Raw genomic sequence first — 17,767 nt, 5'->3', positions numbered from 1 at the left:
CACATGTGAAAACGCCATTAACGCGTGTGAAAGCACCATAACACATGGTGCAATGCAAATGACAAAAAGGGGAGGATATTGGGACAGGATTTTTGGCCAAGTGGGCTGGGCTCACAGTTTTGTGAAGCCGTATCGCATGGCTTTAACGCAAATTTTAACTACACCTTTTTCATTTGCGTAAAACTGTGCGATAGGACTTTATCCTGTGTTGCAATGTTTTCACACAATTTGTTTTAAGCTCCTGGAGAGCCAGCCAGCCTATCTATCAGGGCCCTCCTAGGAGAGAGGGAGGGAGAGAGAGGGAGGGAGGGGGGAGAGAGAGAGAGAGACTGACTAGCTATAAGACCCTCATACTAGGTAGGTATTTATACCTCTATATGAGGCCCACCTAGCTACTTGAGGTGAGGTTTAGGTATTAGTGTAGGGGGTTAGGGGCCATTTTGACATTCAAAGTGACACGTATGAACAGAACTGTGCTCTCTTGTGAAGATTTGATGACCTTCGGAGTGAGGAAACTCACCCAAAGATGAGATTTGTGTAGTGTTCTCTCAACCTAGCTTGATATTACCCAGGTAGACAGTCCATCAAGCTAGGTTGAGAGAACACTGCACAAATCTCATCTTTGGGTGAGTTTCCTCACTCCGAAGGTCATCAAATCTTCACAAGAGAGCACTGTTCTGTTCGTACATCTCACTTTGAATGTCAAAGTGGCCCCTAACCCCTACACTAATACCTAAACCTCACCTTGAGTTATTAGATGGGCCTCCCATAGAGATATAAATACTTATTTAGTGTGAAGGCATTATGGCTAGTGTCTCTCTGTCTCTCTCTCTCCCCACTGATGGCTGGCTTGTAGGAAATACAATTCTAGCACTTACTGTATTTGTGCTAAGATAGCACTTCACATACATATTATTGCAATAAACTGCCTATTACCATAAAACACACCCCATTTTCTATTGCATGCGATATTTAGTGCATTTTGATAAATCCAGGCCTTAGATTATAACCGGCTGAGAAAAGTGGAATATAAAAAAAATCTAAATTAAAAAACTTCACCATCCCTCTCCTGTTTTCTTCAGGAAGCAGAAGAAGGAGCTAGATTAAGTAGGAGAGGGCCACTTTCAGCTGCTCCAGCTTTAGATTCACCCCCCTCCTGTTGGCTGCAGGCTGTTTGCATGGGAGGGGCTGGAGCAGGATGAGAGAAATCCAGTAGTGAGACTGAAGGCAGGCACCCTGTTGCTTTCTTCAAATGTTTGATTTAAGGGGTGGGGAAGTTTCAGTTGGGAATGTTGATTGTGTGGCAGGTTGTCAATTATGAGACAACAAGCTAATTATGCTGTTTTCCCACTACAGAAGCCCAGAAGGGCTGAATAGCACAGCCATGCTTTAAGGCTAATTCAAATGATCCACACTATGCAGCCTAATGGATTACAATTAAAGCATGTTCCCTGGAATAGGCAAGCTACAAGGAAAGCAAGTGAAACTACACACATTGATGATACTGATCAGCTGGTAGTCCTGCCACATCTATGTATCCCTTTTCATACAACTACCTTTTGAAGAGTTGGCATGCATTGAAGAACTTGACATTATTTGACATGTAGAGAGCCCCACAATATGGGTGTTCTCAGTAGAAGTCGCTCATAAACCAAAGCAACTAGGAAAAACTGGAATGTGCATTGGCATGCGACTGCCCAATCAGGCCATTAGAAGTAAATTGACTGTTATGATTTGTAGGTGTGTGGACCCTTAGCCCATGATGCAAGTTGTTGCTATCTGGGGGGAGGAGCCCCACAGGTCCGCACTGTCGGGAGGCGAGGTCAGGGACAACAGGAGCTCTGGGCACAGTGATGGAGAGGTCCCCAGGGATCAGGAGGTTGCCCCAGTAGGATGGCAGGCTGGAGGCAGTACCTGGGCTGAGACCCTGAAGGGAGGAGGTGCCAGACAGACCGCGGAATGGGAGGCGCAAGACTGGCCGTGCAGGAGGTTCCCCGGGAAGGCAGCCCTGAGGGGCGGAGCTTGTGCAGCATAGAGAGCGTCGAGGCAAACACGCAGGCCAACCCGCGGGGCAGGAAAGCCCGAGCCAGATCTCATGCAGATGTAGGCAAGGTCCCGGAGAGCGGGGAAAAGCCGGCAGTCTAGAATAGACGCAACCCCGAGGAGCAGGGCTGACAGTCTCAGTGATATCCGAGAGCACAACCCCGAGGAGGGGGGGGGAAGCTCTGAGTCTTTAGATACTTGTAGGAGCGGCCCCGAGGAGCAGGGAGGCGCAGACAGTCTTATTGTAGAATACAGGCACAACCCCGAGGTGCGGGGAAGCCCTGTCGGGAAATTCACAGGTTGCTGCGGTGTTCCGAGGAGAGGTCTGAGAAGGAGAAAGCCTTGCAGAGTAGAACCCAGGAGGCACAGAGCCAGCCCGAGGAGCGGGGTAGGCCAGGGGAGCGAGTTCCCATAGGAGCGCACACTGACCCCCCGAGGAGCGGGTGCCAGACAGGGTCCAGGAGCAAAGGCTAGTCAGCGAAGTCTCAGGAACACGAAGGCAGGAGTTGTAGACACGTACGGAACTTGTTGCCAAGTTGGCTAGCTGGGGGCGAAGGTGGAACTTAAATACAGCAGTCCCATGATGTCATCAAACAGGGACGCCCCCGAGGTTCCCGCCGAAGAGGCTTCAAAGGCGGGGCCGGTGACGTGCGTGCCTAGGAAGGCCCGAAGTCGTAGAGGGTGGTAACAGCGTCCATGCCGCCATGAAGAGTCCCAGGGAAGGCGGTGGGGTAGACTGGCTCGCGCCGCGAGCAGCCCCGAGGAGGCCAGGAGAGTGGTGCAAGAAGTGAGTACACGCGGTCACAGCTGTCTGCGACCGACAGGCATAACAATGACACATTACTCCCACCATGGATGACATCATTGCTGATTTGAATGAAGCTCACATTTTTTTACAAACTTGACCACATCATAGGATGCTGAAACAAGACACATGACTACTAAAATATATGGGTTTTCTCTGCAGAAATCTTTCAAGATATTATCCAGGAAGCATTCATTGGACTCCTTGGAGTTCTTAAAGTGAGCAATGACATGGCGCATGTAACCACATCTGAAAAACAACATTCGACTCACAGTGATCTTACAATGATTTGATGAGCAGAATCTCACGTTGAACCTTCCAAAATGTAAGCATAACAACCCCCCATCAGAGTTTTTTTGGATATATATTTTGCAAGGACGGGGTTGTCACAGACCCTAAAAAAAATGCTGGGTATTCAAAAAGCCTCGATGTTCAGAGCCAGAGTTTGCCAGCTACTGTGGCAGATTCCTTGCCACAACAGTATCCAATTACATAGCTTCTTTGGAGTCTCCCCAAAAGAGAGCAGGGTGTGGGAATGGACTGACTCACTCTAACAGGCTTCTGCTGTGCCAACAAAACCTCTTCCCAGTGATATTAGCATGGCGTACTTTGATCCTGGCAAGAAGACTGAACTTTTGGTGGATGCCGACCCTCTTGGTTTCAGAGCTGTTCTGACACAGGTGACTAAGTAGAGACAAGTTCGTACCTTTGCATATGCCAGCCAGGCCCTGTCCCCAAACGAGTAGGATTATTCTCAGACTGAATGAGAAACCCTTGCAGTGGCTTGAGGACGTTCTCATTTCCATTTGTCTTTTTACTGTTGTAACAGATCACAAACTGCTGGAGCACACGTTCAACAATCCCTCTTTTCATTCACCATGTAAAGGCAGAATATAAATTTAAAAAATTGTTAGAATATTGGATACTCTACCCAAGTCAGGGCTGGATTTAAAATTGTGGCACTCGTAGGCAGAGTGCCAGGGTAATGCACCTTTGAAGTGTCATGAAAGGCAGAATATAAATCTAAAAAATTGTTAGAATATTGGATACTCTACCCAAGTCTGGGCTGGATTTAAAATTTTGGCACTCGTAGGCCGAGTGCCCCGGTAACGCACCTTTGAAGCTGTGCTGGTACAAGCCCCTAAAGCAAGCAGAAGCAGCCTCCTCTTTGGCCTGCAGATTTCTCAGCTTCAAAATCTGGTGCCCGGGGCAGTTGCTTATTCCTAAATCCAGGCCTGGGCCAGACAAAGATAATCCAGTTTATTAGTTTTCCAGGCATCCCAATTCCCATCCTGCTGCTGGTCACTGAAGAGACTGCGATAGACATGTGGTTTCCAAAGCATTACAACAAATTAAGACTGTGACAAATAATGACTCCTGCCTCCAGATGATCAGCAAAACTGTTCAAAATGGCCGCTGGCGACAGGTTGTGAATGATTTGCCCCATCTACCTTCTGAAGTGCAAGTTTTCTCCAGTCATTTGCCCAGGTGAAGGGGGAGCTCACTGTCACTAAGGCTGTGTACAGATATATTTTTTTTAACCCTTGTTTTGTTTCTTTTCATTCATTTAAAAAGGAAAAAAAAAAACAGCAAAAGAAATTACCTTCTGAAAACAAAACAAAAAGTCAGTCTTGTCACAACCCCCCCCCCTTCCCAATAAACAAACACACACTCTCAGCCCCTCCTCTCAGGTCTTCCACCTGCCCTGAACCGTCTTATCTTGTTGATGCTCTTCACAGGGCAAAAGAGCGATTCCCGGTTGCTCCTGCCCTGCTGTTACTGCGATTAAAAACGGTGTTGGCGCACCGAGGCCGTTGCCATTGTTAATGTCTTCTTACAAAATGGTGTTAGTCAGGCCCGGGCTGGCACTCTTTTATGTGGAAGGCATTAAAAGTGGCACCAGTCTCTGTCCATCAGAGCTGTTTTTAATGGCAGTACCAGTGGGGCAGAGGTGACTGGGGATCGCTCCTGCTCTATGAAGAACCACATCATGGTTAGAGGGCCCAGCAGTGATTTTTTTTTTTTTAAGGAAAGGAATTAAAACAAAACTTGCTAGAGAGAACACTTGAAGTCCTGTACATTATGCCAAGTTGGCGTGTGGGGGATCCACACACCTCTTTTGTAAGTTCCTTCTTTGGCTGGTGCTCGATGGACACATATCAGCATAGAATTTTTTTTTTTTGTAATCTTTCTCATAATAAAAAAAAATAATAATAATGTCAGTGGTGAGTATTCTCACTTCCACTTCTGCAAATGCTGTCATACCAAGATTGGGCAAGATTTCTTTTCTAATGAGAGTGACCACAGGGCCTTCTTTTCAGGTTGCAGACTATCTTGGATTTAAGCAAGCTAAATCAAGCTAACCGGGAAGCTGACAGATTCCTGAGGACCCTTAAGCGAACACTGTATGTTGCTACAGCAGAGGGAAGTGACATGAAACAGGAATTACAGTAAATTGGGTCCTCCCTATCACTGCTCGCTGGTCAGATAGCGGGGCATCTGCCGCCGATCTGTTTGGCTGGCAACCACGAATAAGCTTCATAGAAACGATGATCGGAGCACCTTTGCCTCACCTCCGTACCAAAGCAAAACTCACAATGAAAAAAAAATGCACTGCCCAGTCCAGCCAGATGCTCCGTCCCAGTTGTCTTAGCCTAACTGAGCAGGCAGGGAGCGTAAAGTGCTGGGCTTGAAATCTGCGCAATGAGGGGTCCCAGCAGCAGCCACATAGTGGCGCCATGGTCTCGTCGGCCCGCCCTCCCCCACCAAAGAAACCTCGGCGATTGAATGGGTCGCCCTGTTTCACCAGGCTGAGAGCACGTCCGAGGCTCCTCCCATAGGGAGACGGTGCAGGGATTAATCCCCTGCAAAGGATCCGTGGCCGCACAATGGCTGCTGCTGCTGTCTCCCGGGCTGTGCTTTCTTGTACGGGGCAGATAAGTGACAAAAGAGAAAACGTCACACAGGTCCTTCATTGCATCCCAGTCTGCGTCCTCGGATGGTAAGGAGGGCTCCCGACCGTATCGATTTCCCACGCAGGGAAGCATTCAGAGAGCTCACCGGACTATCCCCGAGTTTGTTTTTTTTTTAATTTTAAATGTCCTGCCCTGCTGAACGGCTAAGTTTTAACCGGATGAGAGAAGTTGGGCAGGGGGTGTTCTGGGAGCGTGGCTTAAGTTCACTGAACTAGCATTGGTATTCGGAGCTTAGCCGGGTAAAGTTACCCAGTTAATCCTGGTCAGGTCTAAAGTTAGCCTAATAACTAAAATAACTAAATAAATAAAACTTGTATGTGGAGCAGTTGCGAATCCCCCCCCCCCCACACACACCAAAAAAAAAAAAAAAATCTCCTACCATAAAAAAAAAAGGTGTTGGTCAAATCCCCAGCATTCAGTGCAGAAAGGGGAGAAGGAGTGAGCGGCACATCTGGTGCTCAACCTCGAGATTCCCAAGGGGTGGAGAGTCAAGCACCGGAGATTCAGGTCCTTTGGAGTCAGGGAGTCCTTAACTCTGGCACGCCGTAGCTCACGGACACCCGCCCCTCCCACCCTTGACCACGCAACAACAGATTAGGTAAACCAAGATAACTTTTATTAAGTGGATGAAACGGCCACAGCCAGCATTTAACATTATAACCTTATTACTTTATATTGCAGCAGCTTAAAACGCAATTGGCATTAGCTAAATGCCACGCCCTCACCGGTACCTTGCTTGTTCTTCCCACCCCAATGCTTTTTTGGAGACGGCAGCCCTCCATCCTTCCGCTCCGTGAAGGTGGTATACCATTGGCACCCCGCTCCGTGAATGCCAATCCCGCCTTCCGCTCCGTGAAGGGGGAACACCCGCCACTGGCATCCCGCTCCGTGAACGCCTCCGTGGCTACTGCCGCTCCGTGCAGTATTCTGCCGCCTCCTCCCACCCCTGGCCTTGCGGGCCGCGGTTATTGCTTATGCCAGGCCTTCATTGGGCCACCCCCAGACCGGCCATTATCTCGGTCTCCGCCATGCTGGCCTTGCGGGCCGCGGTTATTGCTTATGCCAGGCCTTCATTGGGCCACCCCCAGACCGGCCATTATCTCGGTCTTTGCCATGCTTAGTTATATCCATGCCCCCGCTTTCCCCCTATGCAAAGTCCTTGGTGCTGTGCTCCTCCCCTTCCCCCTCCCCCAACACCAAAAACTTCCCCTCTATGCAGTGATACATCCCCTTATGCTCCGGTGAGGGCACCCGCCAAAGTAGGAAACAGTAAAACCTTATTTGTTTCCTACCCCCACTAATTAATTAAAGCTGCTGTGGCCGTTTGCAGAGCGAGGATAAAGATATCTACCCCAACGTCTGATAAGTGGACCCCATCTGGCCTATACATGCCTTGACATGATGGTGAAATATCATCATGCTTGATGACATATCCCCCTATAGCTCTCAACCACGTCCCCACTTCTTTATTCAATTTGCGCCTGCTTTTGCGATGGATTTATGCGACCTCGCGTCCCTCCATACCAATCGGGGGATAATGTGGGACCATACCAATACCACGGCTGGCCATATAGCCTTAATTGCAGTCAAGTCCTTCTTGATCGTGATTATTAAGTCAATGTTTTTGACTGCGACCAAATCGTTACCGCCCAATTGACAGATGATATCAGGCTGTGGTAGTTGCCTGGCGTATTGGAGGATGCAAGGCATTAGTTGGACCCCTCATCCCTCGTTTGCCGAGCCAGAATAAGCTGGCCTTGCTACGAGGTATGCCCATCTGCTCGCTGGAGGTCTTTCTCTTGGTTCTAATGTGCGCCCAATAAATGTACGAGTGCCCCATATCACTTTCGCGCTCCCCGCTGGCGAGTCTATGATGGACAAAATAAAACGGTTATGTGCAACAGGACGGTAAATATATGCTTTTTATGTTTCTCAGTGAGACTGTTCATTGGGGTGTCTGGTTATTGGGTCGTATGTATGTTTTGAATTTACCGGATTTCCACCGCCCTAGCGCCTTAATTTGATCTTCGCTTAAACCGCTGCTGGCGAAGGATGCTGCGCCTATTCGGAATGAATGTGTGTGATAAGCTCCCGCGTCTTCCCCTATCTTTTCCAAGCCTTTGCGTAGCATACTGATAAACTGGTAACGCGATAGCGCGTTGCCATCTTTGTGTTTTAGAAAGGGCCCTCCCCCCAGCGGGCGTACTTTGAGGTATTCTGTTGTAGCCCTTACGGGGCATATCACCCCCGTATGAGCAGGGTATAATGTAATCCAGCGACCTACTGCCCGTTGATCAGTTTTTGCTCGCCTGAGAAAGATCTGTACTGTCTCATTAAACAGCCTTATGTTTTCTATCAGGAGACCCCCATCCGATGCCCTGGTGGTCACCTTTGCCCTCGGGATAAGCTCGCTGTTTCTAAATGCACCAAAGAACATTAGTGAAAAAGCCACGGTCCATAGCTTTACCTCATAATTGTCCCAAACTAGGCTGGGGAGCTCCTTTACCAGTGCTTGTAGCAGCATTGGTGTGATAGGCTTTCTGGCGTCCCTTCTAACTGGTTCTTGTCTCCGCCAACCCTCTAATATCTTTTTTATGAGAAAGGAGTTGCTAATTGAGCCTATCCCCCATAGTTTGGAGACGAAAACAATAGCAGCTACATGTTGCCCTGCCTGTGCTCTTGATGCTCCCGAGTTCTTGAGGTAGAGCAAGAACTCTGTTACATTTCTCTCTGTCATTACATTTCTCTCTGTCATTGTCCCTTGAACTTGCGTGTTATTTGATTGGCAAAATTTTTGGAACAGGCTCCCGCCGCGTGCATATGCTCTCCCCGTACTCTGCCAGAGCCGATCTCAATATGGAGGCGATTCCGGGCACCCTAATTCCCAAATCCGCGGAGGGATGTGATAAGGGTGATGCTCTGCTTCCGGGGCCAGGAATCTGAAACGAGACCACTGACAACGAGACAATGCATCAGCGATGCCGTTAGCTTCCCCCGGAACGTACTTAGCCTTAAAGACCAGGTTAATGCGCAGGCAGAGCAGTACTAAATCCCGCAATAGCCTAATGACCCTAGGGGAGTGAGCGGTGAGAGAATTTTTCGCCTGTACAAACCGCCATGTTGTCTGACCAAAAAACCACTCTTCTGTTGTGGAAACATGCTTTCCACATGTGTATTGTTGCAACAATGGGGAACAATTCGAGAAAAGTGATGTCTCTGAGTAAACCCATGGCTTCCCACTGTACTGGCCATCGTTCCGCGCACCATTTCCCAGCCAGATAGGCCCCGAATCCAGCGCTCCCCGCTGAGTCGGTGTAGAGCTGCAGCTCCCTATTGGTCATGATCGGGTCCCTCCAAACTGTCCGCCCATTATATTCCCCTAGGAATGTCTTCCATACTATGAGGTCCTCCCTGAGCTCCTTGGTGATTCTAATGAAATGATGGCTCCTGCGAATACCTGCTGTGGCTTGGGACAATCTTCTCATGAAGGGGCGACCCATGGGCATGATCTTGCAAGCGAAATTGAGGTGACCAATGAGTGACTGCATTTGTTTTAGCGTGATTGTTCGGTAGTAGATATGTTGGCCCGTAACGCTGCTATTTTTGCGGGCGGTAGGCGTGTGACCATTTGCAGAGTATCAATTTTGATACCGAGAAATGACAATTTTTGTGACGGTCCTTCTGATTTGTGCTTAGCTAGCGGAATGCCTAATTCGTCAGTTTTCCGGGTGAATGCTTCGAGGGCTTGCGCACAGGCCTGTGTGTCCCTATGGCCGGTAAACAGAAAATCATCCAAATAGTATATGATTTTCCCTTTCCCGATGTCCTGCTCTACAGCCCATTGCACAAATGTGCTAAACCTCTCAAAGTAGGCGCAAGATATAGAGCAGCCCATCGGGAGGCATTTATCGAAGTAATATTTACCTTGGAATTGAAACCCCAACAGATGGAAGCAGCTTGGATGTATTGGAAGCAAGCGGAAGGCTGATTCAATGTCGGCTTTTGCCAACCATGCCCCTTGCCCCCAATGCCTCACCATGTCTAATGCCTGGTCAAATGAGGCGTAGGCAACCGAGCATGCTTCGGGGTCCAAGTAATCATTCACTGACCCACCCTCTGGGAAGGATAAATGGTGAATCATTCGGAATTCCCCTGGCTCTTTTTTGTGAACCACCCCCAGAGGGGAAATCCTAAAATGAGGTAGAGGTTTGTCCTTGAATGGGCCTTCCAACCTACCCATGTCGCTTTTTTTGATCTTTAGTGCAATGACCTCTTCATTATTCCTCGCAGATAAGAGATTCTTAGCCTCTGTGGCGGTTTCTGGCCCCATGAAAGGTATATGAAAACCTTGGGAAAACCCTTCGTATAGCCATCTGGCCTCCTTGGGCTGATAACCCTTTAAACAGACCTGCAAGCTATGTATCTTAATGGGGGTAGGTGCTCTAATGAATTTATTGTTGCTCTGTGTGGGGGATGGTTCCTCCCCTTGAGCATTTTGTTTGAGGGTGGCCTGCACCGCATCCCATGCAGGCGTGTCTGAATTTGCAGGCAGCAGCGAATCTGCAAAAACCAGAGTTGAACAGCCTACAGATGGGAGTCCCCCCACCCCTAAATCTAGTGGCTTGCCCCCACCTTTGCCCTTGACGAAAGGGCTGACCTTGCCGAAATGGAAATCTTCCCGTAAAAGTATGTTGGCGAGGAGTTAACCATGTACTCGGCTGGTATGCATTGCCAGCGAAGCCAGGGACAACCTCCTGCACCATACTCCAACCAAGCCGTACCGCCATACGTGCGATAAGCACCACAAATGACGTCCTGGTAAGCAATTAAGGAGCAACATTTTTCAGGAAATTTTTGACCTATGATGGATGACAGAATTCTGAATCCTGCTGACCAATTAGCTAGCGTTTTAGCGATGCAGGGTTTCTCCCTAGCTGAGAGTTTGCACGCTTCGTGGCATTTGGGATCGGAACCCTCCCCTTCTTTCCTGAGCAGCTCGAATATATCTACATATTCGCTGCGCCATATTTTCTCTTTTAACGCCTCTGACACATGCGCGGTTAGTGAGCCCACTGTACATGTGTATTGTGCAGCGTTATTGCCATTCGTGGCTGAGCTACCAGTGGTATTGTGCCCATTGGTCCCCAGCTGACCCACCGTTGTTCCAACCGCTGTAGCTGTGGTTGGTGTTCCAACAGCTGTAGCTGGGGCTGGGGTTGGTGTCACAAGTAAAATATCCCCCATGGGTCGTCCTGACTGCCCTGTTTCCTGTGTTGGGCTAGTGTTAGCATTACCCTGCCCATGCCAGTTATCGAAAATAGCTTTCATAGCAGCGAAATTGTCAGTAGGAGCGCTTTGTGGCCCCAGCCACACTTCGCTGCCATTCCTTGGTGGTGGGTAACTGGGCTGTGTTGGGGGTACCTGCACATTACCCTGGCCCCGGTTTAAATCAGGGTACTCACAGTTCTGTCCTTCTTGCGGTTGCCCGTGTTGTCCATGAGCTGTCTGTTGACATGCTGGTGGCTGGGTGTTGCCAGCTGAACTGTTGGAGCTGCCCGCTGCACCGTGCTGTGGACCGATGGGCACTGAGCCAGGGGATGGGCTAGTGGTATGCGTTAAGGCATCCAGCATTGCCTTCACCCTGTCCGTGCCATGGATAGCAGCCGCTGACCAGGTTTGGTCCATGAGCTGACGCAGCTGTCGTTCGGTAACATTGCCGAAGTTCTCTCGTGGCAGTGCTGCAGGGGTCGGTGCTGCAGGGGTCATGCCCCGTGGAGGGGGCTGCTCCGGCACATAGCAGCCCAAATGGCTGATGCTACGCGGTTGTCGTGTGCTTGCGGATTTCCTCTTCTTATTCCTCTGTGTCTTGGTCTTACGTTTTTCGACTTCTGGCGTTGCCGCAAAGTTTTCCTGCAATTTGCTTGGCTTCCGACGTGCTCGCTTGGCTAGAGCCTGAGCCTGGTCCGGCATAAGTGCGGACGGGGCAAAAGCCATAGCAAACTGAGTGGTAGCCATGCTGTGTAGACATATTAAATGGTTAGATCTCGCACAGTTTTGGGGGGGGGGGCATATGAATAGGTAGCCAAATGTGGGTGTGCGCACACCTGCTAAGGGGGGGGGGGGGGGGAGGGGTGCAAGGAGCCGGGGGGGGGGGGGGGGGGCTGGGCGCACGTTTGGGCCCGGCAAGTTTGGGGGGGCTGGACGGGAACAGGATGGGGGTGGGGGCAGCTGAGGAAGGTGGAGGGGGGGGCGAGGGGCGGCCGGACTCTGGGGGGAGGCGGGAGTGCCAGCGCATGGGGGGGGGGGGGGGCCTGGGGAGTAAAAGGAAAGTAATAAAAAAAAAAAAAAAAAAAAAAAAAAGAAAATCCTGAAAGTCCATGTGCTGACCTCCAAAATGGCCGCTGCCATGTGCTGACCTCCAAAATGGCCGCTGCCATGTGCTAAACTCCCAAAATGGCCGCTGCCATGTGCTAAACTCCCAAAATGGCCGCTGCCATGTGCTAAACTCCCAAAATGGCCGCTGCCATGTGCTGACCTCTGCTGGCAAGCCCTTCCCATGAGAACCACAATACCATGCTAAGATGTAATCCAACCTTTCATTAATAATTTAATTTACTTTGAATAGAGCTGCATAGCGCAGCCTAAATCATATCTATCAAGCTGAGGGTCCTGTACCCCTTATAATTCAGTATAAACGTGCACATGGGACAGCTGTCCCTTTAAATGGTAACCGAATGCTAAATATCACCTTTAGGATTAATATAAAACCATCCTGTTAACCTGGCTGAGCACTCAAATGCCATACCGCTGTCCCACAGACATATCATCAGAATTCCCAACTACGGGATGCTGGCTACTTTTTAATTGTCAGATTACTTAGGTATAACAAAGCACATCCACAGGATGTTGAGGTAGCATGGCAGACATGAAGCCTGCCCACTTCCTAGCAATTTAGAGAGCGAGGGGTAAAGCAATACATAGAAAACATCGATTTTAAAGTAAAGTAAGCCTACAAGATCAGTGCTCTAACCACTGAGCTACCAAGCCTGCTACTGCCAGCCATGTGCTCTAACCACCTATGCATTCACCATGTGCAGACCCCTTCAATGGCGTTTCTAAGAGGCTACAAGTGAAAGATAACCAGCCCTGCACTCGCTGCCCTTTCAATAAATACAGCAACATGCAGAGCAAGCATTGTGCTGGAAGCCAGCCATGAATTCATAAAATATATATATATAATAACAGGTAAAGTGTGGCCGAGAGCCCATGGCATTTCACTAAATATATATTAGTTAAAATATATATAACCAGCCATGTGCTAAGGCATTTCCTTAAATAAAATAACATTCCAGGCAGAAACAGCCATGCATTCAAAGCCTTGTCATTAAATAAAGAACTGGTAATGAAAGCAGAGCCAGTTCAATGCAAAAGGGGGGGGGGGGGGGGTGAGCATACACCTTCCAGACCTTAGCAACACACAATTACCATTAATATTCTCAACATTTTGCCTATCAGCCACAAAATCTTTGTACTTTACCCAATGATGTAATCAAAGAAATCGTTCCTGCTCCTTTAACTGATCTGCTCCTCTTACAGCACAGCCGTGCTGGAGGCAAAGTGAAAGTAAAAGCAAAACTGTTGTAGCACAGCCGGGCTGAGGTCAGCCTGTTACAGCACAGCTGTGCTGAGATCAGCCTGTTGCTCTCATTCCCGGCTGCAAATGTGCTCCCCCCACCCCGCCCTACCTCTAAGTACCTGAGCTCAGAGACGCCGCCTTCTTTGTCTCATTGGCTCATGCCCAGGTTTGAACTGGCCCCTAATCCTATTGTCCGCCCCTCTCCGCACCTAAGCTGTGCCCCCTCCCCCCTCCCTCTTACCTGCCGCACGTCTGCCCAGTTATACGGCCCATGCCTCAAGAGGCGGGCCTCCTTAAACCTCAGAGAAAAGGAAGGAGGGGGCTCCCAGGAGGCTGCGCTCTGCATTTCCAGGCTGAAATGTGCTCTTTAATAAGGACTTTTGTTTTGGGACAGCCTCCCTGTGCCAAGGCACCGCACCTTCTAAGCACCTTGGGCTCGGGAGGTTAATTAATCCTCCCCTCCTTTTGGAGAATCTCTACAGGACTGAGTGGGGACTAAGCCCTGGGAGTGAATGTGTCCGGCGGAAAACCATTGCAGTGGGAGGGGGAGGGGAGGCACCGCACCCTTAAATCTCCATCGTGAACTGCACTGCCAGGATCTGACTGCACGGTCCAGGGAAGCCACAGCAGAATCTCTCCAGGGCCGATTCTTCCTTCCCTCTCTCTGGTCTGGAAACCAAGCCATGAGGTCTTTCTGACCCCTCCCAATTGGTGGCGTACTTTACAATAAGAGGGATATTTTAGTAGCGGTGTTCTGGGTTACAGCTCTCGGTCTTTTCCAGCTTTTGGAAAAAGGAAATTTGGGAGCCTCCTACGAATGAATAAACATCTCTGGGGTCCTGGTGTTCTCAGCCCATGAGCCAGATGTGCTTAGCAGGTTTATGGGAAACACACAGCCCAGTGGTTACCTGCAGCAGGGCAGGCAGGGTTCAAATCCCAGTTCTCTGTGTCCATGGGCACCTTCCATTGCCTCAGGTACTAAGCACTTCTCCCATAGAGACAGAACGGGAGAAAAGCCTTGGTACACCAGGCCCGTAGATTCTGGGCAGGGGGCTATCTAGTGTACCTGGTTGCACTGATCTTGCATTTGGAAACGCAGGTTTTATTAAATCTGAAACCCAGATCCAGCTGCATCCAAATCTAATGGCATCTGACCCAGTGTCAAAGGACTGGGGTTAGGGGGCTTGGAGACCACCCAGAAAAAATGCAAGGGCTTGGAGAGGTTTTCTATAAATCATAGTGGAACAGACCAAAGGGGACTCATCTGCGAACGCAGCAACCGCCTACCGTAGTATAGTCAGGACCCGGGGCGATTTTCTCAAAAATAAAATGGGAATCAGGTGGGGAGCGGGGGGCTATGAGAGGGTCTGTGCCGAGCTTCTCTCTGCCCCCCCTCGACACCATCAACTCGTTTCTCCTCCTCCTCCCCGAGTGGCGGGGCCCTCTGCACTTCCTCAGTGGCTGGCGCAATGAGCTTCTCCAGCCTGCCCGTGTCCTGCCGTCTGCGTGCGTTTTCTGAAACTTGCAGACCTACCGGCACGTCCTAGCTGCTGATCCTCCCACGCACACAATCATCACCCAGAAGTGCTGTCCTTGAGTTCTTGCCATGCCTTAAAATATGCCGATGGTCAAAAAGGAAACAGGTTAATGATCCGGTTTGACCTGACCGAAAATCACCCCTGGTGAATGTTACCCCAGGGGAAGCAAATATCCCGAATCCCAGCCAATGCTGCCTAGTGAGACCCGGATTGATGACAGCACGTACAGTGCATCAGCCTCGTCTCTGGGAATGCTAATCCCTGCATCCACTGTCCCAATTAGTTAGGACATTTCTGGCTGTAAGCCCGGGTGAGAGTCTGATCTTTGTATCCCCCTAAGGGTGACGATTTTCCAATAAGCTTCTTTCAATGCTTTTACCTCAACTTTCTAAATTTAGTGGCCTATACTTAACGGCTGGGGGCTGAGTATCAGCACTGGGGGCCTCTGTGTTTCCACATCCTCCTCCAAGTAGGGTTGCCAGCTGGCTCCAGATTTTCAGGTCAGGTGGATCCAGTCCTGGTTTTACCCCATCGCATGCCGGAACTTGCTCTGATTTCCCTATTGCAGTTCCCTAACAAAAGCAAGACTATAAGTACCTGCATGCAGGGGAAGAAAATCAGGACTGGATCGCCTTGCCCTGAAAGTCTGGAGCCAGTTGGCAGCCCTACCTCCGGGCAATCCACAAACCCTGGTCCCTATATCTCACCCAGGAGGAAGCATGTGCACCCCAATGGCCAAGGTCTGAGGGTTTACAGAGGGCAGCGGAGAACACCTCTGAGAAAAGATGAACGTGGAAGGGAGCGCGCCCTGTTTGTTGTTGTTACAGCATGGCACTGTTTTTCCATGTCACTGCTGTGGAAAATTGACAGGCACTTTCAGTAAAAAAGAGAAATAAATGCTGGCGTAATTGTAAAACACTCGAGCAGCTGTGGTCCGTGAAATCAATACTTCTGTCTGAGAACCAGTGTCCTGCTGGGCACAATACATGTGTTTGCAGCACGCACCGGTGCCCTGCGGATGTAGCGTGAAGCGCGGGGGTCGCTCGTCTCGATTTCAATCAGGCTTGGCTGGATGTTATAAAATAAATAAGCATTTTATAATTTACTGCATTTTGAATTAGTTTGAAGTGCCCCGCCGGTGGTGATAAGCTTCACTGGGAAAAATAAGCACTTTAGGTGGCTTTTTTTTTTGTGTGTGTGTGTGTGTGGGTTACATTAACACTGCTGGCACTGTACAAGTTACAGTAATTACCCCACAATGCGTCTAAGCTAAGTATGAGAGCAGGGAGAGGCTCGCTGAAGGTCACACACACGCGCAGCGGTGAATAGGAGAAGGGAGCCGAGGTTTGCAGGCTCACAGCTCTGTCCTCCCACGACCCCCGTGGCTGATAGCTCTAGCGATGTCATCTAACTGCAAAACGGCATCGCCTCTAGAAGGTACATATTACAGGGCACCTCCCTTTCTTTTTTTTTGTACTTTCACTGGGCAGTAAAGGTTTGCAAAAGTGGAATGTAAACCAGTGACTGAGCAGACACGAGCTGGAAACCCTCCCCCCCCCAGACAAGCCACACGCAGGGGCAACCCCAGCGGCTTCCATCAACGAAGGGCCAGGAGGGGAAGCGGAGGTCTCATGAGCCATAGAGCAGAGAAATAAAAATCCTCACCCTCTGCTTTAGGGTCCGTTAGGCATTTGCTTGAATTTCTCAAGTCATCTCGGTTTCTAGGGGCCGGGAGAGGAAGAGTTTCAAAGCCATTCCCGGGGGCACACAGCGGTTTACTGGACATCTGGGACTGCCCCCTCCCCTCCATGTGGCAACAAGTCCACGTGCTGTTCCAATGCATTTAGAGGAGGCGTTCCCGGGGGTGTGTGTGTGTGTGTGTTAGGTCAGGGGAGGTAAATGGCATGGCGTAGATTGCATTTTCTACTCTACATGCATGATCTTCCAGAGAAAATGCACCTGCACAAAAACCGGCGCAAAGGTCAACGGGTACGAAAGTGAAGGTACGTGCAATCCCTCTGAAACTTGGTGCAAGGTCCATGGGCACAAGGAACCAAGGCCTTTGTCCCAATGCAGACGGTTTGAAAATTCCCTTCCCCCCCCAAAAGAAATATATATAATAAATTTCATGTGAGAAGAGATAGTTGGAGAAGTGCATATAAATATCGGGCATGAAATGAGCACATCCGACTTGCTCATTGTTTGAGTGCTGTAGCTGAGCAAAGGGCTCGTGATATCGTGGGACGGTAACTCCAGCCAGGCTCCTTTTAAGTGACCTGTGGCATCTGACGACTTCTGGGCTGCTGCTGCTGTAACGCCCCCTTCCGCAGCTCCACCGATCTCAGCGGAGCTGGGCCGTGGTTTGCCAGATCAACCCGGAACATTTCCGTAGCAGACCGGTGGATTTCCAGTGGCTGGCCCAGGTGGCCACTGAGAAACACTGAGAATGATGATTCCTCTCTTGACTTCTGCCACTGCTGTCTCATTTATGGGATCCGACCAGCAGTGGCCAGGAAGCCACAATGTGTGTTATGGTTTTGGTAGAAATGTGAGCCCTGGGCTGAGATGAGAGATGTCTCCACCCACAGGGAGGAGCCCTGTGAGCCTCACCGTCAGCAGGCGTAGTCTCGATGGTGTGGGACACAGCTAGAAGTAGAGACTTTATTATGAAGGAAGGAAAAAGTATTATCCACAGAATTATAGTTGTAGCAATATAGTCCAGAACAGCGGTAGATAACCAGAGGAAAGCCACAGGAGAGAGGATCCAGTA

General features: G+C 49.8%; 2 protein-coding genes across 2 annotated transcripts in view; both read right to left on the bottom strand.

Annotated features, from left to right (window-relative positions):
- The window catches only part of LOC115088472, a 33,649-nt gene extending 23,584 nt beyond the window's left edge, over positions 1-10,065 (bottom strand). Inside the window, exons 1-3 of the mRNA XM_029596745.1 lie at positions 9,475-10,065; positions 8,933-9,355; positions 3,964-4,083 (exon numbers count right to left, since the gene is read on the bottom strand). Coding sequence (XP_029452605.1) covers positions 3,964-4,083; positions 8,933-9,355; positions 9,475-10,063 — 1,132 coding nt within the window. The 5' untranslated portion in view covers positions 10,064-10,065. The remainder of the gene's footprint in view (positions 1-3,963; positions 4,084-8,932; positions 9,356-9,474) is intronic.
- Positions 10,066-10,073: 8 nt separating this feature from the next.
- Positions 10,074-13,520, bottom strand: LOC115086712. Its single transcript, XM_029592935.1, has 2 exons — positions 13,361-13,520; positions 10,074-11,839 (listed from the first exon to the last, which is right to left on the bottom strand). Exon 2 carries the CDS (start codon positions 11,836-11,838, stop codon positions 10,438-10,440), a length of 1,401 nt encoding a protein of 466 aa, XP_029448795.1. The 5' UTR covers position 11,839; positions 13,361-13,520; the 3' UTR covers positions 10,074-10,437.
- Positions 13,521-17,767: the final 4,247 nt, after the last annotated feature.

Source organism: Rhinatrema bivittatum, chromosome 3, assembly GCF_901001135.1.
Source record: "Rhinatrema bivittatum chromosome 3, aRhiBiv1.1, whole genome shotgun sequence".
Taxonomy (NCBI): Eukaryota; Metazoa; Chordata; class Amphibia; order Gymnophiona; family Rhinatrematidae; genus Rhinatrema; species Rhinatrema bivittatum.
The sequence above is the reverse complement of the archived record's forward strand: the minus strand, read 5'-3'. Positions and strand labels throughout refer to the sequence as shown.

Bases quoted from the DNA above. Each gene is read 5' to 3' on its own strand.
- LOC115086712 (XM_029592935.1), bottom strand. From the start codon at position 11,838: ATGGCTACCACTCAGTTTGCTATGGCTTTTGCCCCGTCCGCACTTATG.